Source organism: Carassius carassius, chromosome 30, assembly GCF_963082965.1.
Source record: "Carassius carassius chromosome 30, fCarCar2.1, whole genome shotgun sequence".
NCBI classification, from domain to species: Eukaryota; Metazoa; Chordata; class Actinopteri; order Cypriniformes; family Cyprinidae; genus Carassius; species Carassius carassius.
Genome location: NC_081784.1, coordinates 24,373,044 through 24,399,570, shown reverse-complemented (window position 1 = coordinate 24,399,570; position 26,527 = coordinate 24,373,044). Strand labels below are relative to the sequence as shown.

Sequence of the window (26,527 nt, the reverse complement as noted above, 5' to 3'; positions counted from 1 at the left end):
CGAGCTTGATTTTTGTTGCACCATTTAATACATAATCACGTACTGTGGTGTTTATCTTCAATTATCTAATAGCAGCCAAGTTTTAAAATGCCATGATTTTTTTCTAGTTATGGTTGATTCTATCTTCTTGCGCCTCACATAAAATGATAAAAATTTGTTTTTCTATTAAAATATGGTACTTCATGATGAAATAACATTGCAATTGCAATTAACAAGAAGCAATAAATAAAAACTTACATAAAAAAGAATAAATAATTGATATGATTGATATTACTTGCCATGCAAAACGTGGAGCGATGGACACAAACGGTTTACATTTACATTTATCCATTTTATCCAAAACGACTTACAGTGCACTCAGGCTATAATTCTTTATTTTATTTTTTGTCAATATGTATGTTCCCTGGGAATTGAACCCACAACCTTTTGTGCTGCTAATGCAATGCTCTAACACTGAGATCAGGTTTGTAAACAATATTTTTCACATAATATTCTCTCAAAATGTAAACAGCCATATTAGGGGTATGCAATATTTATCATCTATGAATATTTCGTAATTGTTGTTTCAACGATGAGCAAGATGCCATTATTGATGTCACTCACTTCGCAAAAACAACCCAAAACATGATATGATGTATGATGTTCCCGAATATTAGCATGATCAAGTGAGCGTAATCGCAAATGTGATACTGATTTTATACAACAGTTCAACAAACAAGAAGTTAATTTTGGGTTACAATTGATTGGCTTACATGAGTTACATTTTAGACACAATATTATCTGGAGGTTTTTCACCAACAAAAATAGTTACAAACAAAGCCGGAAGATTTGTTTCCTGAATGAATGAATCTGTTTTTGAATGAATCATTTGAGTCAATGAGTCAATAATATGTTCATAAAGACAGGGTCTGCATCCGAAATCACATACTCTCTTAAGTAGGAACTTTTACTTTTACTTTACTTTGACTCTGAGCCCGGAATATAGCCCAAACCCAGAGAGCCCCCGAACCTTGTTAATAAAACATCAATTGTCACACACTATTTTGTTTTTCACCTACTATATCGTAGGTACAGTAAGGGTGCGATTTTGGATGCAGCCAGTCACATGCTTAGTTACTAAATGAATCATTGTTTTGAACACCTCATTTGAATTAATGATTCAATGAATCACTCATTAAGACAGGGACTTACTGGAAGTTGTCATATTTATCCATGATAGGCCTAAACCAGCCAAGGTGCAAGAACAAAAACACACTCAGCCAAATATTGTTAAATTATCATTCAAATAATCCCAAAAAAAATATTGCTAACTACTACATTATGTATGTTTAAAGAGTTTGTCAAGCAAAACATGACCTTATTGATGCAATTTGATCATTCTGCTCTTTCATTCCAGCTGTTACGTATGTTTGGAGGCTTGTTTAGTCAATATTTAGTTTATACGTAGAGTTGGTGCAATTCAAAAATATTTAATAGTAAAATGCACTTTTACATCAAAACTTGTGACTTGCGCACAGCTGGTGCAACCGGCCCCTGATTTCATCCATTGGAAATTGCCCGGATTGGCCATCCATCTGATGACAAAAAGGAAAGCTGTGCAGTGACAGAGCAAATAAATCCATTTTGGAGAATTCTTTTTTGGAAAAAACGTGCACAACATGGAAGAACTATTTTTAAGAACATGCATTAAGAAAATAAATCAGGTTTTCATATTGACTTTAACTTGGCCAAAATCTTTTGTGTGTAGCAATAGACTTGCACTTGCACAAACACTGAGCGCAAAAAAAAAAAAAAAACAATAGTGGTGGGCGGCACATTCACATGAAAATGCAGAAAAGTGATCAAGACCATTTACACAAACGATGATCTTCCCAACGAAATGGAAACATGACTTTTAAAAGTGCAGGAGTGGAGCACGTTGCTGGTGAGTCCTGTATCGTGACTATTGGGTGTTGTCCCAAAAAGCAGATCCCAAAATAATCAAGTTTTTTTCCGACCGTGAGAATGGTTTTGGACATGGGAAGGCTAAAAGTGATTGTTTTTGGAGAGGTATGCGATAAGGGCCACAGCCACACCCACGTAGATGCCTGTCCCGATGGTGATGGACAGTACGGCGAGGAAGAGCGCACGTCTGGAGCTGGAGCTGGCGTAGTGAAAGTCTCCTTTAGTCAGCGCTTTGTTAGTCTGCATGAGAGAGGGAGAACAAAGACAGAAATAGAACATGTTTTGAAAACGTTTGGAGTGTGAACGAGCTATGATCGCATAAGAGAGATGCAGATAGAAAGAAAACAGAGAAATTACTAACTTTCCAGCAGCTTACTGACAGATCTGGTAAAGTGCAAAAATAATAAGTGCTGCATGACTCAGAGCTCTCCTGCGGGGACCCGCAGCCTTTGAAGTCCAGGAAATGTTGCCAAGATTAAAGACAGACATTTCTGATGAATTCATTTACATCTCAGCACCCCGCTGCCTCGTTTTCCTACCCTGCTCGCTTACAGATTCTTCTTTCTGACCGCTATGAGCTATTTTGCCATCTATTATCTTGATTTATTACATAATGGTGATAATTGCTTAGGGAGAAAAGCTGGACTGTCTGTCTGTAGGCTTGTGTCTTTCATCTTTGCCAACATCCATCAAACCGTCAGCCCACAATAAGCTGATGATGCTTATCAGGTCATATTAAATTGCCATCAAATTTAGCAGCTGATCATAATTTAACTACTTCTGAGCGACTGCATCACAATGTAGAAAAAAAAACAAAATTATTCTAGTCATGCTCAACCTAAATATGAGCTACAGTAGCACGTCTGTTGGATCAGACCACACAGGCAATTCGTTTGCTCCATACGTGCATCATTGAGCCTTGGCTGATCATAACCTTGTCACCGGTTAAACACTGTTGATCGGTGTGTATTTCTAGATAAAACATTTATTTTATTATGTTGTGTTTTCATATTTCACATTTTATTATGTTTGTGTTCCTATATTCATATAGGAACATGCATTAAGAAAGTAAATGGTCAGTTTTTTGAGCTGATACAGTAAAAGAAGAAGCTAAAGTGAGAGGACAGTAGGTATACTGGACAGGAACTGAGATACTGTTCTCAGGGCTGTTTACACAGAATTCACAGGCATAATGAGCTCAAGAGACAGTTTCTAGTCTCTAGAAGATGCACTAGTTTCCTGTGAAAGTGGTCATTGACAGGGCAGCAGTAAAAATGTATGTGCTCTGCCTACTACTGGGTCTCTTGAAATTACTGCAAGATGTCAGCACTCCCCACAGCATGGCAACATGCTGCAGACAGGCAGGGGAGTATATTAATGGCATGGAAATAACACAATGGGTCAAAGAAAGAAATTAAAACTGCAATTTTCCAATTTCCAACTGCATTTTTTGTTTGTTATACTTGACAATGACTGCTGTCTTTTACAAAGCTTTGCTGCAACCTGGCCAAGCTGATCAAACATGAAGGTGATTTCATTTTGTAAGTGTTTTTTTGCTGTGTGATTACTAATTTAATAATTTTTAGGTTTACTTAAGCCATTATTAAATAACATCTGGCAATTAGATAGTTCATGCTGTAATTCTTCAAATAAGGCTAGTATTACTTTTTGGCATATATTTGTTCCATACTGTTCGATACTTTTCTACACTCTTATAATAAAGGTTCCAAACATTCAGTGATGCCAAAAAACTATTTTTGGTTCTTTCAGTGAACAGTTCTTAAAATAACCATTATACTCTTACTGTAAAGAACAATTTACTTAGAAGCATGTCCAGAACTAAGGCATTTTAACTTTAAAGAGCAGGTCATATGGTATCTTCAAGTGTCCTAATATTGTGTTGGAGTCCCCTACACCAGGTTTAAATGCATCTAAGGTCGTAAAACATTGCAATTTTCTCAGAATATACATTTAATATTAAAATATTTTTTTGAATTCTCATCAAGTTTGAGCTTAAGGTCTGAAAACCCCTACCTTCCATAAGCCTACTTTGCTCTGATTGGTCAGCTGGTCAAGTCTGTAGTAATTGATCTTTCTGTATACAATGCGTGTCGGAAACGAAAAGTCCATTACTTTTTTGCTCAGGTGGGTTACTTGTAAACAAAGATGCTATAAGGTTAAAAAATGGCATCGATATTACCTTATCAATTCAAGCCCAAGTCCGAGGATGATACCGATACAGTGAACCAGAAACTCCATAGCAAGCAAGACTTGATCAGGATGTTTCTCAGTGGTAAGTTTAAACTTTGTATGTGATACTTTACATGATGTGACAGCAGTTCCCTTTCAGTCGGTCACTCTGGACATCATGTCGGTGACCGACAAATTGGGATCTCACTTCAAGAGACCAATCTACTTCAAGTGTAAACTAAACGAGCCAATGCACATTGGCATGCAATTATGGAATCCAGCTGCCGCTGATCATAGCTTGAGCATAAACAGGCAGCAGGTGCACTGCATACCAGGTTTTCACTTCAGAGCCAAGCGACAACATTATTCTGCTCCATTCAAGTCTCTTCAGTGAGGTACGAGTTTAACGTGTTCTTGGAAGCTTCTGGTGTTGGCGGTATGGCGCTTCAGCAGTGGTCATTCCTGTGTCGAGTGGGTTGCAAACTTCATGCTGCACTACCCCATGTCGTGCTGCAAGTGGCCATTCCCCTGTGTGCCTCAGCACTGAAAGAGCATTTCCCTGAAAGATAAATTTCTCTAAAAGAGCTTACACGGGTACATCTTTGTAAAGATGACGGATCGTCTTTTTAAAGATGCCGTTTCAGCCGTGCGTTCCTGGATGCGGTCGTTACCTGGCAACGGGTGATGGTCACGATAGCTGCCTCAGGTGTCTAGGCATTAAACACGCTGAGGTGGCTTTTGTGGATGAGTCATGTTCCCATTGTGGGAAGATGACTGTGGCGGGGGGGGCGTGGTCTAGCGAAGTCTGCAGCGGGAGAGAGAATCAGGAGACGAGCGGTAAGTGAGTGGTTTGGGCAAAAATTATTATCACCTGTTTCTTGTTCTAGTAATTGGCGTGGAGTATAAAACGCCAGGAGAGTCGGAAGCAAGAGAGAGAGAGACGGACTGCTGACTCAAGCCGGAAGCGGAAACCGGAAGGAGTGAAACGAAACGAAACTAGTGTTGATGTGTCAGAATAAGAGTCACCGTTTGGGTGTTTGTAACGTTTTAGTTCTTTTTGTTTATATTAAAGGAACACTCCGACTTTTTGGGACTTTAGCTTATTCACAGTATCCCCCAGAGTTAGATAAGTCCATACATACCTTTTTCATTTCTGTGCGTTCTGTAAGTGTTATTTGACGCACCTACCGCTAGCCTAGCTTAGCACAAAGACTGGATGTTAATGGATACTGGTAGCATAGTAATCCCAATAAGTGACAAAATAATGCAAACATTTTCCTATTTACATGTTGTGATCTGTATAGTCACAGCGTGTACAAATAACAAGGCTATATGAGACAGAGAGCATTTTTAATCGTATAAATACTGGGAACTATATTCTCACTAGGCGTAGGAGCACAGCTAACGTTACTTGGGCGGAGTGGCTACTTGGGCGGAGTGATTAGCGCAGCACACGAGACCGTAAACAAAACAAACATGACTAACTAGCTAGACGTGACTCGTGATCATGGCTGACTTTGAGGAATTGTCAGACTCAGAGGAATTTTACTGTGTATCAAACCAAGATCCAGAACCATATAGTTTTGAGCCAGAATACACAGACGGGGAGTTACAAACTTTGGAAGCTGTAAGACGAAGGGAGAATCAGAACGAACACGGACTGGTGGTGTAAATGTGGAACATGCCAACCTATGCCGACAGAAACCGAGTGCCTTTGTTGTAATGAATGGGACCGGGTATTGCCATCAATGTCAAGGCTTGATGACAATCAAAATATTTGCGTCACTACCACGGAAGATTTCTCTGCCCTAATAACGTACACCCAGCAGTTGTCCTTTTTTCCCCATTGTGACAAGATCAACTGGAAGAAACGCCCCATGCCGAGTGAACCTAATGGTCAGCTGTCCACCAAGTAAGTGATTTTGTTATAAGGATCATTCATAGTTCAATGAAATTGTAGTATAGCCATTGCATACAGTGTGTCACAATAATAACAATAAAGGGGATACACTGATACACGGACCCCCTATTTACGTAATAGTGTCACTACTAAGGTTATATTACATTAGCATGGCACTGTTACAATATGGCTAATGTTAGTCATCTCAAAACATAACGGAACACTTACCACAGCAACAGGTGATCCAATTTGTCCTGTCTTTATTATCGATGGGATGGCTATATCCTTTAGCACACGTTTCATGGTCCGAACGAGATACTTCGTGATGGCGTTTACAGGTGTGTTTGGATCTATTTCCAGAGCAAGTAGCCATCGATTCATCAGGTCAGCGTTTGTGGTTGGAATTCTATGAAACATCATAGTAATACCTGGTCTCCCCTGTTTATTGTCGCAGTTCTTTACAATACAGCGAACACCCATGATTGTACACTATAAATTTACTATCTAGTAATTGCTGACTCTATTACTCCAACTTTGAGCCAACTCTCTTCTCCTCACCACGGCGCGTCTCGTGTGTTGCGCTAATCGCTCCGCCCAAGTAGCCACTCCGTCGAAGTAACGTTAGCTGTGCTCCTACGCCTAGTGAGAATATATTTCCCAGTATTTATACGATTAAAAATGGTCTCTGTCTCATATAGCCTTGTTATTTGTACACGCTGTGACTATACAGATCACAACATGTAAATAGGAAAATGTTTGCATTATTTTGTCACTTATTGGGATTACTATGCTACCAGTATCCATTAACATCCAGTCTTTGTGCTAAGCTAGGCTAGCGGTGGGTGCGTCAAATAACACTTACAGAACGCACCGAAATAAAAAAGGTATGTATGGACTTATCTAACTCTGGGGGATACTGTGAATAAGCTAAAGTCCCAAAAAGAGTGTTCCTTTAAACCTGTCAGCAGTCCAGCCGACCCCTTTGTCCTCTTCCTTCCATCCCACGAACTTTGCTACACTGGTGCCAAAACCCGGGAGGAAGTAGGACCGTTGCCGCCGCCATGCAAAGTCCGGCCGCCACGCCGCTTGCGGATATCATCGCCTCCCTCGCGGTCCTTCACCGCGAACAACACCAGGCCCTGCTGGACCTAAGGACGGATCAGGAGAGGCGTTTCCAGGCCATTGTCCAGGTTCCGGAGCTGGATCGATCGGGAGGTTCGCGCCGAGGCCGCCCGCCGCACCCATGCACCTACCGCTGCACAAGATGGGGCCCCAGGACGATCCGGGGGCCTTCCTGGAGCTTTTTGAAAAGTCAGAGGAGGCCTGCAGGTGGCCCCGAGAGCAGTGGCCGGTGCGCCTCATTCCCCTGCTCTCTGGAGAAGCCCAGGTGGCCGCCCAACAACTTCCGGTGGCGAACCTCCTGGTCTTCGACGACCTAAAGAGGGCCGTCATCCAGCGGGTCGGCCGGTCGCCCGAACAACACCGCCAGCGGTTCCGGTCCCTGGACTTGGGCGAAGCCGGTCGACCCTTCGCGATGGCCCAACAGCTCTGGGACTCCTGCCGCAAGTGGCTACTAGCCGAGGGAAGCGACGTGGAGCATGTCGTCGACCTGGGGGTGCTGGAGCAGTTCATCGCTCGGCTTCCCAAAAAAACGGCCATCCACCTGGCGGAAGACCACATGGCGGCGTGCCCAGGGGTCGGCGCACCCCCACCTACTAACTCTCTCTCTCTCCTTCTCTCTCTCCCCCCTCTCTCTCTCGCCCTGTCCCTCTCCCTAGGTCCCGTCCACCCGGCCCTCCTCATGTCCCGCCCTGGGGGTGGGGCGGGTCTGACCCAGGCCATTTCGGGAGTCCAAGGGCCCCGCCCAGTGCTTCCGTTTCTCCGCTCTCTCTGCGCCAATTATCCAATCCACTCCCTGCCACTGGGGCGGCGGGTAGGTCTGGGCTGGCCTGTTGGCGTTGCGGGGACCCGGAGCATTTCGTGGACAGGTGTCCAGTGATGGAGGTGGGGACGATGATCCGGGTCCCGGACGTCCCACAGGTCACCCCCGGTCAGGCTGGCGAGTACCAAATACCAGTGAGTATCAAGGGGGGTACATATCCGGCCTTGGTGGATTCAGGATGTAACCAAACCTCAATCCATCAAAGCCTGATTCAACCGGGGGCATTGGATACAAGCCGCGTGGTTAAGGTGCGGTGCGTACACGGGGATGTGGTGGAGTATCCGGTTGTCCCAATTATAATTCAATTCCGGGGACAAAAGCATAGTGTGGAGGTGGCGGTTAGTCCCCACCTCCGGCATCCGATAATCTTGGGAACGAATTGGCCCGCGTTTACGGTTTTATTGGGGTCGTTATGTGCGGATGCCTCTTGGGGAAATAAGGCACGGAAGGAGACCGCGCGGGTACAGGTGGGGGAAACTGAGCCATGAGCACTGGGTTCTGCTTCAGGGGAACCGAACGAAATCGGGAGACTGATTCTCTCGGAGCGTGATGACTTTCCTCTGGAGCAGTCTCAGGATGAGACCCTAAAACATGCGTTTCAACAGGTCCGCGCCATCGATGGCCAGTCTCTCCAACCTGCCCTCCCGCTCTCCTATCCGTATTTTGCCATTTTAAAAGACCGGTTGTATCGAGTGACCCATGATGCTCTGACAAAATTGAATACAACCCAATTGTAAATTCCAAAGGGCCACAGGGAAATGCTTTTCCATGCGGCTCATTCTAATCCTATGGCGGGCCATTTGGGACAGGCAGCAACACTAAATCGCCACATGGCCCGTTTCTTTTGGCCGGGCATTCATGACAACGTGCGCAGGTGGTGCGCGTCTTGTCCGGAATGTCAGTTGGTAAACCCACCGGCCGCCCCAAAAGCGCCTTTGCGCCCTCTTCCCTTAATGCAGGTCCCCTTCGAGAGAATTGGTATGGACCTCATCGGGCCATTAGAGCGATCGGCATGAGGACATCGCTTTGCATTAGTCATAGTTGATTATGCAACATGATATCCTGAAGCGGTTGCCCTCCGCAACATTTCCGCTAAAAGTGTTGCGGATGCCTTGTTTCGTCTTATCTCCCGGGTGGGGGTTCCAAAAGAAATCCTCACCGATCAGGGCACGGCGTTTATGTCACGTACGCTACGCGAACTGTACGGATTGTTGGGCATTAAGTCGATTCGAACTAGCGTCTATCACCCACAAACTGACGGCCTGGTCGAACGATTTAATCGCACACTTAAATCCATGATCCGTAAGTTCGTTCACGAAGACGCCAAAAATTGGGATAGGTGGCTAGAGCCCTTGTTATTCGCTGTGCGAGAGGTCCCGCAAGCCTCCACGGGGTTTTCCCCCTTCGAGCTTCTCTATGGACGCCAGCCCCGGGGGGTGTTCGACGTACTGAGAGAAACTTGGGAGGAGGGACCATCTCAGGGCAAAAACGAAATTCAGTATGTGCTGGACTTGAGAACAAAACTCCACACATTGGGGCGGCTATCAAGGGAGAATTTGTTACAAGCCCAGGACCGCCAGAGCCAGCTGTATAACAGGGGAACTAGGTTACGCAAATTTGCACCGGGAGACAAAGTACTTGTATTACTTGTATTACCCGCACCACATCCGCAGCAACCTCCAGCACGCGGTGCAGTGGAGCTGGGCGTAGGCAGGCTGCACCTACCCTTCCTGGCCCTGTCAAACCTGGCCGTGAGCAGCAGAGCAAGAAGCCCCGGTACAGGCGACCCAGAGAGGGAGGAAGCTGCTCTTTGGGGGATGATGAAAATGCCTCTTCCTCCCCCGGAAAGAATCTGGAATGTCTCTGGGTCCCAGTAGAGCACGTAGTAAATTGCCCAACACTGGACCTCACTTCTCCTTCGCCAGCCGGCAGCTGCAGCCGGTTCGAGAGCGTCAACAATGGCCCTAGTCATGCACCCTCTGCCAACCTGTGGAACCAGGTAATCATTGCACTGCACACTCATACCCCTCTTTGGTCTGCTCACAAGCTTCCCGAGTTGGATCCCTGCGTTTCACCTCGCTGCCCCACTGAGGGTATGGCAGTGGTTATGTTGGTCTCATTCGCATGGTATCTGGGGGCCTGGCTAGTGCTACCCAGCCCGTCTCACTGGCTTCTGTGGACCATCAGCCTCGGCTATGCGATTCAGTTGGCCTGGCATTCTCCCAAGTTCAGCGGCGTCCGCTTCACAAAAGTGGAGGAGGCCGATGTTCCTGTTTTGCATGCTGAGATCGCAGTCCTACTGGCGCAGGATGCGATAGAGCTGGTCCCTCCAGCCAATATGACGACAGGGTTTTTCAGCCCTTACTTCATTGTACCCAAGAAAGGCGGTGGATTACGGTAAATCTTAGACCTGCGTTTCTTGAACCGTGCCCTTCATTGGTTACCATTCAAGATGTTAATGCAGAAATGCATTTTCAGGTGCATCCGTCCGCGTTTAAAGTCTGTATGAAGGATGCATACTTTCATGTGTCAGTCCTTCTGCACCACAGACCATTTCTGTTGTTTGCCTTCGAAGGACGGGCATATCAGTACAAGGGCCTGTCTCCCGGTGTCTTCATGAAAGTCACAGAGGCTCTTGTTCCCCTCAGTTCGCATCCTAAACTATCTAAACCATTGGGTTATTCTAGCACAGTCTCGGGATCAGTTGTGTGGGCACAGAGACTTGGTGCTCTAGCACCTCATCCTGTTGGGTCTTCAGGTCAACTGGGGAAATAGCAAACTCTCCCCAACCCAGAGGATCTCTTTTCTGGGTATGGAGTTGGATTCGGTCAAACAGACAGCATGCCTCACAGAGGAACATGCGCTGTCAGTGCTGACCTGCTTGAATTTATTCAAGGGCAGGATGGCGGTCCCACTGACACTATTTCAGAGGCTTCTGGGGCATATGGCAGCTGCAGCGGAACTCCTGAGCGAAAACCTGGTGTGCATTGCACCTTCTGCCTCTTATACGCAAGCTGTGATCAGCCGCAGCTGGATGCAATAATTGCATGCCAATGTGCATTAGCTCATTTAGTTTACACTCGAAGCAGTTTGGTCTATCGAAGCGAGATCCAAATTCGTCGGGCACTGACGTGACCAAGACGTTTTATAGCATTCTTTGTTAGTATTTTCTTATTTGAGGTGCACGTGTGAGAACTGCGACAGGCTGGGATTATACAAACGTGTTACTTTGTGACATTTATAGGTAACTGGCAGTAGATTCGAAAATATAATGACTCGTTAAGGTGGTTCAGGGTCAACTCTTTCTTTTGAGAGACAATATCTTTATTTATCATGCACTTTTTTTATTAACAACTTTGCAGACTGTTTACACTGAAGGATAGCTACATTACAAACTGCAAAAATTTATATTTTTCAATAACCCATATGACCTGCTCTTTAAACCATCATTTCCAAAGTCCATAATAGATAATAATGCTTCCTCCAGTCAACAAAAAAAAAAAAAACATACTCTGCTGTCCTTTCACATCAAAATCCACTCATATATAAGTTTGGAACTTTTTTAGACTATTTTTGCTTGCAAATGGTGCTTGATTTGTGCATATTCCTCTCCTGATTCAGACGAGACAACTTTTTCACAGGAAAAAGCAATATTATGGAGAGAGGATGTCAAGCAAAAATGTCTATATTATGGATTTGTTTCTTACAAACATGCAACTTTTTACTTCACAAGATGTTAACTGGTGGACTGGAGCAGTGTCGATTACTTGTAGATTATTTTGATGTTTTTATCAGCTGTTTGGACTCTCATTCTGACAGCACCCATACACTGCAGAGACTCCATTGTTGAGCAAGTGATGTAATGCTACATTTATCCAAATCTGTTCCCCTGAAGAAACAATCTTATCTACATCTTGGTTGCCCTGAAGATGAGTACATCTGTGGCAGATTTTCATTTTGGGGTGTACAATTTCTTTAAGTTGAGAGAAGAATTCGTGGTTCAATTTCATTTACAATTACTGCACAACAAGGGCCTTGTAATGTATAAATCATAAGCTGTTATGTCATGTTCAGCAGGGGTGACCACACCTTATTTCTGCTTTTACTCATCCAGAATTCACTAAATCCATCCTTGTGTGGATGCTTTCCCTTGGGCTCGCAATACAAACCGAGTTAACATGATTTTTGTAATGCTTACTGTCAGGGCATTCATTTTAGCCCTGCAGTCCAAGAAGCAAAGCAGTATGTTGTTATATTCACTTAGGTTATTCATTTGTTTGCCTGGCATATATCTTAAATGTTCTTAGGCCTCTGGAAATGTCACATAGGTCACAAGCACAGCCACTTTTACTCTCTTGCTTTCAGACCATCAATTGTTTTAAACCAGTCAGGTATATGTGAATCTATGTTAAGGAAATCAAAATACACCAAAACTGTAATGAATGCATAAATATATCTGAAAAAATAAATAATTGTTGAGTGTAATCTCCAGTATTTTAAATGCACCTTTTGTTGAAAATTTGTCAAAATTAGTCATGCAGTTGTATTTGAACTTTGTTTTACAAAGTAAATGTGCTGTTAATGTGCACAGTTAGTGTGCAAACATGAATAGCAGCCTATTGTTCCATACAGGACTATACTTAGTTGAATTGCCATTAAATCAAAGTAAAAACAAATTAACAACAGAGCAATGACACAGATGATTAAAAAATAAAAAATAAATAAAAAACAAATCAAGTGAGACAACAATCGCTCACTTCGTCAAATTAGTGATTGCACCAGATCTTACTTTGCAGAATATATTTCCTTCAGTATTAATGTGACATTCCTGCATAATCATCAATGGCAGCACAAATGCATATTGACTTGTGAAGTTGGTTTATTTGAATCTCGGCTGTGATCAAGCACAGAGCACCAACGGTTTGCTGACAAAATGAAAATGATTAAAAAGGTATTTTATTCAAAGCTTATGTTCTACAAGGCCCACACTTGCACCCTCTCTTCCCAAAACATTACATAAGGAGCTTATTGTGTTTGAGTTAGAACACGCTCTAAAAGCAATGAGTCAGATTATGCACAGTTTAGCAAAAACAGATAGGACCTATCTGACTTACCTAAATTAATAATTACTTGTGCTTTAAGATCTAATAAGAACAATTAATCTGAAATTATAATTTGATTGTAATACATCTGAGATGTTTTTTTTCTTCTGTACCGCTATGTACGAGCAGCATTTGTAAATATGCAAATTTGTAAGGATAGTGAGACTTGAATCAATCTAATAGCTACTACATATTCACAAGAGTGATTTATTTAATATTACTTTCGAATGAAAATGTGATATAATACTACTTGTTATTATTTGGAATGTTGTAATGTCCTAATATCTGCAAAAAATAAATCCTTAAGCAGAAACTATGATGAGATCCATCACACATTAAAATCCATTACAGTTTTATCCCAATCTAAAATTCAAAATTGATTCCCTGCTTTGGTGAAAACCTTGAAAATGTACACAGATGCAATCTCTGTGAAACTGAAATCTCCCAATACACAGATGTAATTAGTAACCAGTGAAACAAAATCACAAATACATATGAAACCGTTATAAAATGGGCGTTATCACATTTTCATTAAAATGTTATATTAAATAAATTACTGTTGTGAATATGTAGTAGCTATTGGATTGATTAAAGTCTCACTATTCTTACAAATGTGCATATTTACAAGTGTTACGATCATCAGCTGTAGAGTCCTTGAACTCCTACAGATGGCACTCCACTCAGGACTCGGGCATCTTCTATTTCCATCAACCATCAGATGTCACCATATCATCACTTGGACACTAGCACCTTTCATTCTGTTGCAACACACCCGAACTACATTCCCCATGAGTCACTGCATCACAATCACCTTGCCTCACCTGCACCTCATTCATCAGCCAATTTCCTTGCCACACCTGCACCTCATTTACACACACATATAAGTAGCACAATCACTCTCACTTACTGCGAAGTCTTGTTTAGCCCCGTCTAACATTTCTGAGCGTTTTTCGATTCTGGTTTTCCCTAACGCACCTGACGCCATTCCTGATTTCTGCCTGTCTGACGATTCGGTTTAATAAATGCTGCAATTGGATCAGAACGTCTCTGACTCTTTTCCGTTACAACAAGTGCTGAGACTTTAGCCTGGATACCATACTACTGCTTTTTGCTATACATTACTGGGGTTGTAGAGCTCCAGTACAGTGATCCAGGCACCTAAAACTAAAAGTAGACTCATCTCAACCACGCATCTGCATATATTCCTGGTTATAATGCTACCATGATCAATAGAAAATGTGCACAAACATCTCTTTTAAATAACATTCTGTTTAACGTCTGCTTTCCATGAACATTAATAAGTGAACAGCCACATTTCAACCATGAACCAATTCAACCAGCTTCAGTTTGAAGTAAAAATGTATATTAGAAATTTGAGCAGATTGTTCCTGGTCTGTGCAGAATATCAGACTCTTAAACATCATTTTATTAATTTTATGGGTAACTGTGCCAAGCAAACTGTATTCAGTACTGAATTTTGTAAGATATTGCATACAGCACATGAAAGCAAAAGGATTTTATAAGACTTCGAATTTAAGCCAAATGCTTTAGATGTATGATTCAATTTCTATGCAATTACATTAGCAGACAGCAATAACCTTTTAAAAATGATGCCAGTGAACAGAATATAAGAAAAAGAGCTGTTCAAAGAGGCTGCTTCGGCCTCCCTCAAGACACATTACGCCTGGTTCATGCTCACAGAACGTCCCGTTGGTGGATGTCTTTCACATTGGCCATCCATTAGCTACTCGCTAAACCCAGAGAGAAGATGAAAAGCCCTGGAGAAACGCTAGATGCATAATACATGACCATTCAAACTGTATTACACTCAGCCTTCAACACACACACAACTCCAAACTCAAAGCAATGATGTTACATTTCAATTGAAATTTAAACACCTTTTCTTTAAGTATACCTGAAGTGTATTGCAGAGAGAAATCATAAGAGAAAGAACAGGGCTAGTGTTACACAAGAAAGCTGTAACAAGATCTACATCAAGTTTGATGCAATAATCGAATTACGGTAATCGAATCTGTTAGTATTATTTTTTACAATTATTATTATTTGCTTTGGTACTGTTTTTACATTTTCAACACCCTTAGTACTAATATCACAACTATAGTGCACTTTTTTCAAATATTTCAGCATTTTTTTAAGTCTTAGTACAATACAGACAATCACAAAGTATTATTTTCACTACCTAAAATAAGTGTTTCATCTATAGAAATGTTTCATTCACAGTAACCGTTTACTATCAAACTTTTTATTTGCATGTATTCTCATTCAGTTTAACACTTTTGTCTATTATTTAATCTAACTCCTCTTAATGTTTAACCAGTGAATCATTTGGTGCATCTATAGATAGATTTAGTTTCTATAGAACGTGTTTGCAGTGAAGACAACCAAATTGAATGAATTATTTTTTACAAGTGATTTATCTTACATGCTAACTACTATTTTCTAAGTGTGTGTGTGTGGTTTAGGTAAACCCTATTTAAAGATGGAATCAAATACAGAATTTTATATTTGTGTGATACTATATATATGCTTTTACAAACATTATGAATTGTAATATATTCTACAACTGTGAGTTGGTGCTACAAGCCACTGCTCTGTATATGACACAGTTATATTCTGTTTTGTGAACACTTTCTACATGCATTTGGTTCCTGTGTTTTCTCTCAGTCAAGTCCCTGGCTCCTTAGCTGTCATAGTGACTGACCGTGCCCTTGTTTGTCTCTGTAGTAATTTATCATTTACACCTGTGTCTCATTTAGTTTCTTGTTTGGCCTGTGGGTATATGTACCCCTCAGTTTTCAGTTGTGTTTGTCAGTTCATCTAGAATTTGAATTTCTCCTTCACCTTCTTGGACCACGTGATACAGTCTTTGATATGAATCGAGCATCTTTTAGACGATATAAATAAATGTATTCAGATATTCAGAGTTTAATCAGGTGTTTTTTGTGAGATTTTTACATGATCAAATATCTGCAATAATGTGAATCTCTTGAGGTTTGTATAAAGATAGCAGTGAATTGATTTTTCGTGTAGGCTTAGATTTTAAGAACCAGGCTGAGAAAGGGTTTCTATTTTTTATTATTTATTTATTTTCAGGCAGAGAATTAGAGAGCTGTGGGTGTTGAGTCGTGATGTACCGCATGAAAGAAAAAGACAGAGAGAAACCAAGAAACTACTTTTAAAATCCGTGTCAAATATGAACACTGAATGTTTAAACACACGATGAATCACACAAAACCCATTACAAATTATGAAAATGAAGCCTGTTTTGGGATCATCAATATATTCTAACACTGACACGGTCATGAAATAAACTTTATAGTTTGTCCTAAAGGAGGATCGGGAATAATAGGGGACAAGTATGGTGAAATTTTCAATAAAACTTGAAAAGGCCTTATAATAACAATAAAAACAATTATTAATTATGATTATTATTATTATTATTATTATTATTATTATTTAGATCCATTGTGCTACTAATACTCTAATAACAACAATAATAATTTTTATCTTTGCTAATATTACTATTGTTGTTTTTACTATTATATAAATATTTTTTTCAATAAATAATTAAGTACAATGGATGCAAAAAAAAATCCTACCTGGCTAACAACTTCTCCAGAAATGTTGCACCACAAAATTATTATTTAATAACATTTGTAAAACAACTCCTGACTTCTTCTGGCTTATTGCTTTATTATAAAACAGATTGTTCAGACAAAATATGTTGTAAAGTAGCCAGTATAATGTATTCACAGCTGTGACCACGCATTAGTTGTGATATGTTGCTAAGCAACTGTAAACAGTCTACAGTCTTCCATGGAACCTTCCATTCCACAAAAGATTCTTTATGGTGGAAAGGGTTTTTAGATTATTAATGTTCTTCAGACTAAATAAAAGGGTTCTTTTAAGAACTGATCAGAAAGGTTCTTTGGGAAACCAAGAATGGTTCTTCTATGGCATGGCTGTGAAAACATCTTTTTGGAAGCTTTATTTGAAGAGTGTATAGTTAAGCCGATTAACTATATATTTATTAGTTCTGTTAGTATTAATAAATGTAACTAATTCTTGAACATTGGCATTTATGTTGGCATATGAGGTAGTGGTTGAGAGCTCCTCACCTGGTGAGACAGGTAGAAAGCTGCGATGCCCAGGGGCCAGAAACAGCAGAGCATGGAGAACACACTGAGGCCCAGGTGGTCCCTCGGAGGCATCAGGAGGAAATTGTCTTCGCTCTCTGAGTCACTTGAGTACTCACTCTGCAGAAAACACACAAAACACTGAATGAATCAGAAGACAGAGTGGCTTTCATCTAACGCTCTCCATTTCATATCTCTGTGCTTCTTTTCAGGGAAAGAGAAGACCAAAAAAGTGGAGTAATGTTGGTAACAGAGATAGTAATTCATGGGATCAATAACATAACAAATTTTGCACATGGAGGATTTTTATAGCATAGGGTTAAAATTGACCATAACGCTTGCTTAAAGGGATGGTTTACTGTTTTTTTTTTTTTTTTTCTAGGCTTGATTGTGTTTATGGGGTGCATGTTCATGCTTCATTTCTTAAAAATGCATTATTTTTCACATAATTTACCTTTATTCCACACCAATCTGTCCCTTCTCTGACAAACGGCTTGATTTATTTCCTGTTATTATGAAGCCCCTCCCTCAGAAATACACGATGGGCTGAGATTGGTCAGCTGGCTCGGTGTGTTGTGATTGGCTAAACCGTCTCGAGCGCGTCTGAACATCCCGCCTCTCTCAAGTTCAGAATGAGCTCCGGATGAATTGTAAACAATAACGTCCTCTATATTGCTTATCAATTTGAGCCCGATTGAGAATATTAATGAAGAGGGTCGCGCAGAACCTGTGCAAGCACGGCTCTTAATGGTATGTTTGTTTGTTGTTATCTCATACTTTTAGATACGCTGTTGTTTGTAAATGCTACAGCTTCTGTTAGCTTTTAATAAATAATTTTATTCTGATTAAAGCTTTAATACAGCACAGCAAATGTACGTGCATCCATGTTTAATGCTTCTCATTGCTACTGCTACATTGAATTGCTACATTGAAAATAAGTGTATAAATGAAACAGTTTGTTGGAGCTGATCTGACGATCGGAATGAGAGAGAGAGAGAGAGAGATGCAGAGCAGGGAGACGTAGCAGGAGCAGGGAGAGGAACAGTATTGAGAACCGCTGCTTTAGAAGATTGGTTTTGAAACTTGTGAATCATTAGAACTGTTAGAAGACAGAATCGTGATTCATATATGAACAGATTTTTACATGCACCCCTAGTTTTCTCTTCCTCTTCTCTAAAGCAGCACAACATGGCCCCGCCCCCTTTGTTGTGTGTTCCTGGGGGCGGGGTTTATCTGGGTTCATGACGTAACGGACCCGGGAAAAAGCTTGTTGTAGTCCCTCACCAGACGTTTTTGGAGGCATTAAACTGACAGAATTTTAAAAGACATCTAAGTTTGCATTGAACTTTCAGCGCTGCAACTTTGCAGATAATGTTTATGCTCAAACAGCAACATTTACACACTAACTAACGTTAAAAAATCGCAATCAGCAACCCCTTTAATGTACCTGGCCTTTTTGTACACTGTACGTTATTCCAAACAAAAAGAGACTTATTATCTTTGTCAATTTCATGTCAATGTCACCTTTATTTATATAGCGCTTTAAACAAAATACATTGCGTCAAAGCAACTGAACAACATTCATTAGGACAACAGTGTCAATAATGCAAAAATGATAGTTAAAGGCAGTTCATCATTGGATTCAGTTATGTCATCTCTGTTCAGTTAAATAGTGTCTGTGCATTTATTTGCAATCAAGTCAACGATATCGCTGTAGATGAAGTGTCCCCAACTAAGCAAGCCAGAGGCGACAGCGGCAAGGAACCGAAACTCCATCGGTGAATGGAGAAAAAAACCTTGGGAGAAACCAGGCTCAGTTGGGGGGCCAGTTCTCCTCTGACCAGACGAAACCAGCAGTTCAATTCCAGGCTGCAGCAAAGTCAGATTGTGCAGAAGAATCATCTGTTTCCTGTGGTCTTGTCCTGGTGCTCCTCTGAGACAAGGTCTTTACAGGGGATCTGTATCTGGGGCTCTAGTTGTCCTGGTCTCCGCTGTCTTTCAGGGATGTAGAGGTCCTTTCTAAGTGCTGATCCAGCATCTGGTCTGGATACGTACTGGATCCGGGTGACTGCAGTGACCCTCTGATCTGGACACAGACTGGATCTGGTGGCCACGGTGACCTCGGAACAAGAGAGAAACAGACAAATATTAGCGTAGATGCCATTCTTCTAATGATGTAGCAAGTACATAGGTTGTTATGGGAAGTGTTTCTGGTTCCGGTTTACCTAATTAATGCAGCCTAAAAATCCTTTAACGGATTTGGATAATAAAAGCATATTAGTATGTTATGTGTATGCCAGGTTAAAGAGATGGGTCTTTAATCTAGATTTAAACTGCAAGAGTGTGTCTGCCTCCCGAACAATGTTAGGTAGGTTATTCCAGAGTTTGGGCGCCAAATAGGAAAAGGATCTGCCGCCTGCAGTTGATTTTGATATTCTAGGTATTATCAAATTGCCTGAGTTTTGAGAACGTAGCGGACGTAGAGGATTATAATGTAAAAGGAGCTCATTCAAATACTGAGGTGCTAAACCATTCAGGGCTTTATAAGTAATAAGCAATATTTTAAAATCTATGCGATGCTTGATAGGGAGCCAGTGCAGTGTCGACAGGACCGGGCTAATATGGTCATACTTCCTGGTTCTAGTAAGAACTCTTGCTGCTGCATTTTGGACTAGCTGTAGTTTGTTTACTAAGCGTGCAGAACAACCACCCAATAAAGCATTACAATAATCTAACCTTGAGGTCATAAATGCATGGATTAACATTTCTGCATTTGACATTGAGAGCATAGGCCGTAATTTAGATATATTTTTGAGATGGAAAAATGCAGTTTTACAAATGCTAGAAACGTGGCTTTCTAAGGAAAGATTGCGATCAAGTAGCACACCTAGGTTCCTAACTGATGACGAAGAATTGACAGAGCAACCATCAAGTCTTAGACAGTGTTCTAGGTTATTACAAGCAGAGTTTTTAGGTCCTATAATTAACACCTCTTGTTTTTTCAGAATTTAGCAGTAAGAAATTACTCGTCATCCAGTTTTTTATATCGACTATGCAATCCATTAGTTTTTCAAATTGGTGTGTTTCACCGGGCTGCGAAGAAATATAGAGCTGAGTATCATCAGCATAACAGTGAAAGCTAACACCATGTTTCCTGATGATATCTCCCAAGGGTAACATATAAAGCGTGAAGAGTAGCGGCCCTAGTACTGAGCCTTGAGGTACTCCATACTGCACTTGTGATCGATAGGATACATCTTCATTCACTGCTACGAACTGATGGCGGTCATATAAGTACGATTTAAACCATGCTAATGCACTTCCACTGATGCCAACAAAGTATTCAAGTCTATGCAAAAGAATGTTGTGGTCAATTGTGTCAAACGCAGCACTAAGATCCAATAAAACTAATAGAGAGATACACCCACGATCAGATGATAAGAGCAGATCATTTGTAACTCTAAGAAGAGCAGTCTCAGTACTATGATACGGTCTAAATCCTGACTGGAAATCCTCACATATACCATTTTTCTCTAAGAAGGAATATAATTGTGTGGATACCACCTTTTCTAGTATCTTGGACAGAAAAGGGAGATTCGAGATTGGTCTATAATTAACTAGTTCTTTGGGGTCAAGTTGTGTTTTTTTGATGAGAGGCTTAATAACAGCCAGTTTGAAGGTTTTGGGGACATGTCCTAATGACAATGAGGAATTAATAATAGTCAGAAGAGGATCTATGACTTCTGGAAGCACCTCTTTCAGGAGCTTAGATGGTATAGGGTCTAACATACATGTTGTTGGTTTAGATGATTTAACAAGTTTATACAATTCTTCCTCTCCTATGGTATAGAATGAGTGGAACTGTTCCTCAGGGGGTCTATAGTGCACTGTCTGATGTGATACTGTAGCTGACGGCTGAATGGTTGCAATTTTATCTCTAATAGTATCGATTTTAGAAGTAAAGTAGTTCATAAACTCATTACTGCTGTGGTGTTGGGAAATGTCAACACTTGTTGATGCTTTATTTTTCGTTAATTTAGCCACTGTATTGAATAAATACCTGGGGTTATGTTTGTTTTCTTCTAAAAGAGAAGAAAAGTAATCGGATCTAGCAGTTTTTAATGCTTTTCTGTAGGATATGTTACTTTCCCGCCAAGCAATACGAAATACCTCTAGTTTTGTTTTCCTCCAGCTGCGCTCCATTTTTCGGGCTGCTCTCTTTAGGGTGCGAGTATGCTCATTATACCATGGTGTCAAACTGTTTTCCTTAACCTTCCTTAAGCGTAAAGGAGCAACTTTATTTAAAGTGCTAGAAAAGAGAGAGTCCATAGTTTCTGTTACATCATCAAGTTGTTCTGAGGTTTTGGATATGCTAAGGAATTTGGATACATCAGGAAGATAACTTAAAAAGCAGTCTTTTGTGTTAGAAGTGATGGTTCTTCCATACTTGTAACAAGAAGTAGAATTTACAATTTTGGCTATATGAATTTTGCAAAGAACTAAATAATGATCTGAGATATCATCACTTGGCTGAATAATTTCAACACCATCAACATCAATTCCATGTGACAGTATTAAATCTAGAGTATGATTTCGACAATGAGTAGGTCCTGAAACGTGTTGTCTAACACCAATAGAGTTCAGAATGTCTATAAATGCTGATCCCAATGCATCGTTTTCATTATCAACATGGATATTAAAATCACCAACTATTAAAACTTTATCTGCAGCCAGAACTAACTCAGATGTAAAATCACCAAACTCTTTAATAAAGTCTGTATGGTGCCCTGGTGGCCTGTATACAGTAGCCAGTACAAACATAACAGGGGATTTATCATTAACATTTGTTTCTTTGGATAATGTTATATGAAGTACCATTACTTCAAACGAGTTATACTTGTAGCCTGCCCTCTGAGAAATCCTGAAAACGTTGTTATAAATTGAAGCAACACCTCCACCTTTGCCTTTTAGACGTGGCTCATGTTTATAACAATAATCTTGGGGGGTGGACTCATTTAAAATAATGTAATCATCAGGTTTTAGCCAGGTTTCTGTCAAACAGAGTACATCTATATTATGATCAGTGATCATATTATTTACAAAAAGTGTTTTCGTAGAAAGGGATCTGATATTCAATAAGCCAAGCTTTATCATTTGTTTATCCATATTGCTTCTGTTTTTTATTTGTTGAACCTCAATTAAATTGTTAATCTTAACCAGGTTTGGACGTTTTTTGTTTTTACTAGTTCGGGGAACAGACACAGTCTCTATAGTGTGATATCTAGGTGAAAGAGTCTCTATGTGCTGAGAATTAACTGACCTCTGTGACGGGAGGCAGCTAGCAGACGGTCGGTTTAGCCAGTCTGTCTGCTTCCTGACCTGGGCCCCAGTTAGTCAAGTATAAACACTAAGACTATTTGCCATATTTCTAGAGAGAAGAGTGGCGCCACCCCGGGAGGGATGAAGACCATCTCTTTTAAACAGGTCAGGTCTGCCCCAAAAGCTCGTCCAATTGTCTATGAAACCTATGTTATTCTGTGGGCACCACTTAGACATCCAGCCATTGAGTGATGACAATCTGCTATGCATCTCATCACCACCGTAAGCAGGGAGGGGACCAGAGCATATTACAGTGTCTGACATCGTGCTTGCAAGTTCACACACCTCTTTAATGTTATTTTTAGTGATCTCCGACTGGCGAAGTCGAACATCATTAGCGCCGGCATGAATAACAATCTTACTGTATTTACGTTTAGCATTAGCCAGCACTTTTAAATTTGCCAAGATGTCAGGCGCTCTGGCTCCCGGTAAACATTTGACTATGGTGGCTGGTGTCTCTATATTCACGTTCCGTACAATAGAATCACCAATAACTAGAGCACTTTCATCAGGTTTCTCAGTGGGTGCATCACTGAGTGGGGAGAACCTGTTTAATGTTTTGATCGGAACAGAAGAGCGGTGTTTTGACCCACGACTACGCTGCCTCACCGTCACCCAGTTGCCCTGCTGCTGGGGCTCTGTTTCCGGAACCGAACAATGTATAGGAATCCCTGAGCTAGACGCATCCAAAGCCGTATCTAGAGCCCTAACATTCTTACTGTCCTCAATTAAAGTTTGGATGCGTGTCTCTAATTCTGAAATCTTCTCTGTCAGCCTAACTATTTCCCTACATGTGAATCCCTCATCAGCGACAGAGATAGATAAACTGTACATGTGGCAAGAGGTGCAAGAAACAATGATAGGAGAAGCCATTACTCACCGTGCTTGATGAAAATTCTTACTGCGGTTGTTTGATGAACTTGTGAAAAACTGGAGCGAGGGAGAGGAGAAAAGAAAACAGCGATAGGTTCGAATGAAGACGCTAATGACAAGCTAACGAGTGCTAACGCTTTTGATGGGCTGGATTCAAATAACATTCCTAAGGAAAAACTGCTAGTTCTCTTACGAGAGTTCTCTCGTACTGCGTCTTAGCTAAGACGCTACGGGAAAAGTCTCTTTTCACGATATACTGAAGCAAAAAATTATCCTTAATTTTGAATTATTGTAAAGCGCATTTGCAGCAGCACACAGCCATAGGCGAGACGGCTCGCTCGCTCATTGGCTGCTCTGTGGCAACTGCATAAGCCTATCGAGCCTATCAGACCAATGAGGGCACTTCGCGCCCTCCATGCCACTTCCCGCCGAAACGGGTGTGGCCTGGCCCTATAAAGGGAGCTCGAAAAGGCTGACTCACCTGATTTTTCATCTCTTCAGCGAAGCTCACGCATCGTTGAATCACGAGAGGAAGCAAGAGTCGTCCGATAGCATCTCAGCAGGATGAGCCATTCCTGAAGCCGCTGGCCAACGCCGCCTTCCACTGCCGTTCCTACTGCTGATTCCGGCGCCTATATCCTTTTCATATCCTCGTGTGTGTGTTCACCCTGCGACACACACTCGTAAAAGAGCTGCGTCTTTTTAAAGATGCCTTTTTGCGGCTAGTGCAGAGCCCCGCTCAGCGAGGAAGACCGTCACGTCATCGGTGTCTCCTGCCTGGGTGAGGATCATGCAGCGCTCGCGCTCGCTGACGGCGGCTGCCCTTACTGCGAGCTGTTGCCAATGGTGACTCTGAGGACTCGCTTGGCATTTTTCTCCGAGCCTGCATTCCCCGCTGCGCTGCAGCGCCGTAAAAAGCGCCGCTCCCAGCGGATTCCAGAACCGTCTCCAGCTCAACCGAGCTCGCCGGTTCGCCCTGCTTCACCGGCCTCCCCTGCACCGCTTCTCGATGGTCAGCGCCCGGTGTCTGCCGCCGCGTCTTCCAAGGAAGTCGATCTCAGGGCCGCGTCGGGGGAAGAGGACACGTGCTCTCTGCTAGCTTCGGGCAGCGAAGGCTGGGCGAGCTCCGGGGATCTCACGCTTTCTGCTCAGAAGCCCAGCAGACGAGCTGACATCGAGAAGGAGCTGATGCGAGTGCTCACGCTGGCCGCGACGAGCTTTGGCCTTGAGTGGTCTGCACCAGTGCCCCCCTCTCGTTCCCGGCTGGATGGTAGTTTTCTTCCGGGTGAGTGTACTTCTCCAAACTCAAAGCCCGCCCCTTTTCTTCCTGAGCTTCATGAAGAGGTGGCAAAGGATTGGAACGCTCCATATTCAGCACGAACTCGTTCGTCTGTCTCACCAGCATTCTCCACACTGGATGATGCTAAGAACAGAGGCTACCAGTCACTTCCGCCCGTGGAACAGGCGATAGCGACGCACCTTTGCCCGCCCTCTGCTGGACGGCGGATGAAAGCGGTGTTGCCATCTAAAGCCTGCCGCATGACGTCATCTCTGCTTGCGCGGATCATTTCTGCTGCTGGGCAGGCTGTTTCTGCACTACACACCATGGCTACGCTGCAGATATTCCAGGGTGATCTCCTCCGTAAGCTGGATGAGATGGGACCTGAAGCTATCTGTCGCGGATTCTCTTCGCGCTACTAAGTCCGCTGCACAGGCCATGGGACGAGTTATGGCTTCCGCAACTGTGGCTGAGAGGCATCTCTGGCTGACGCTTTCAGACATGGCAAGCTCTCAGCCACACCTCCCGCCTCCGGCTGCTTCATCGAAACAGCGTCAGCAACGCAGCTCAAGACCCCGCTCTCGCTCTACCGGCCGTCGCCCCGCACCGCGGGGATTGAAACCATGAAAGCAACTCAGGTCGATCGCGCGCACTACATAGTAAACGTGCCCACTCCTCAGTGCCCACAAACACTATGTCACACACGTCATGTGGTTTCTGTAAAAACGAAACCCGTGCACGTTCGTTCTGCCCAGGCAGACAGCGAGTCAAAAGCAGTAAATGTGCACGCTTACTCGCTCCTCTCAGACTCAGAGGCATGCGAGGCATGCTGAACTGACAGACTGTCCAGAAACAACATTCCCACTGGCGAATGGTCTCTACACCCACAGACAGTCCAGCTGCTGTGGGAGAGATTTGGCAGGGCGGAAGTGGACCGCTTCGCGTCCAACGAAAACGCTCACTGCCCCGCGTTCTTTTCCAAGAACGAAAGCGCGCTGTCACAAAGGTGGCCGTGCTGCCCGCTCTATGCTTTTCCCCCCGTCTCCTTCCTTCCGCAGGTGATAGAACGGGTGAGGGAAACAAGATGCTCAGTACTGCTTGTAGTACCACTTTGGAAGAACCAACCATGGTTTCCAGATTTGATGCAGTTAGCAGACACTGCCCCGTGGCCAGTGCCGTTGAGGAGGGACCTCCTCTCGCAGGCCAGGGGCTCGATTTGGCACCCTCAACCGGAGTTGTGGTCCCTCCATGTGTGCGCGCTCAACGGTTACCCGCTGATCTCTCAGTGCGAGTGCTAAATACTATCACTCAGGCTAGAGCGCTGTCGACTCGACGGCTATATGCCTCGAAGTGGTCAGTATTCTCCAGCTGGTGCACAGCTCGGGGACGTTCACCCCTTAGTTGTGAGGTGACGGAGGTTCTCTCCTTCCTACAGGAGCTGTTGGATAAGGGCAGAGCCCCCTCCACGCTCAAAGTTTACGTGGCGGCTATCGCAGCGTTTTCTGAGACAACGCTCGGTCAGTCAATGGGAAAGAACGATTTGGTCATCCGCTTCCTTAGAGGAGCTAGGAGGCTGAATCCTCCCAGACCTCCGTCAGTCCCTGTATGGGACCTCTCGACAGTTTTGGAGGCCATGAAAGGTTCCCCTTTCGAGCCTATCCAAACAATTAGCCTCAAACATCTGTCATTCAAGACAGTGTTCTTGTTGGCTCTCGCTTCAGTGAAGCGTGTGGGTGACCTGCACGCGCTCTCGGTGAGCCC

General features: G+C 42.7%; 1 protein-coding gene across 1 annotated transcript in view; it reads right to left on the bottom strand.

Annotated features, from left to right (window-relative positions):
* Positions 1-1,449: 1,449 nt before the first annotated feature.
* LOC132110948 (synapse differentiation-inducing gene protein 1-like) overlaps positions 1,450-26,527 on the bottom strand; it is a 39,284-nt gene continuing 14,206 nt past the window's right edge. The window contains exons 3-4 of the mRNA XM_059518081.1: positions 17,218-17,355; positions 1,450-2,184 (exon numbers count right to left, since the gene is read on the bottom strand). Coding sequence (XP_059374064.1) covers positions 2,026-2,184; positions 17,218-17,355 — 297 coding nt within the window. The 3' untranslated portion in view covers positions 1,450-2,025. The remainder of the gene's footprint in view (positions 2,185-17,217; positions 17,356-26,527) is intronic.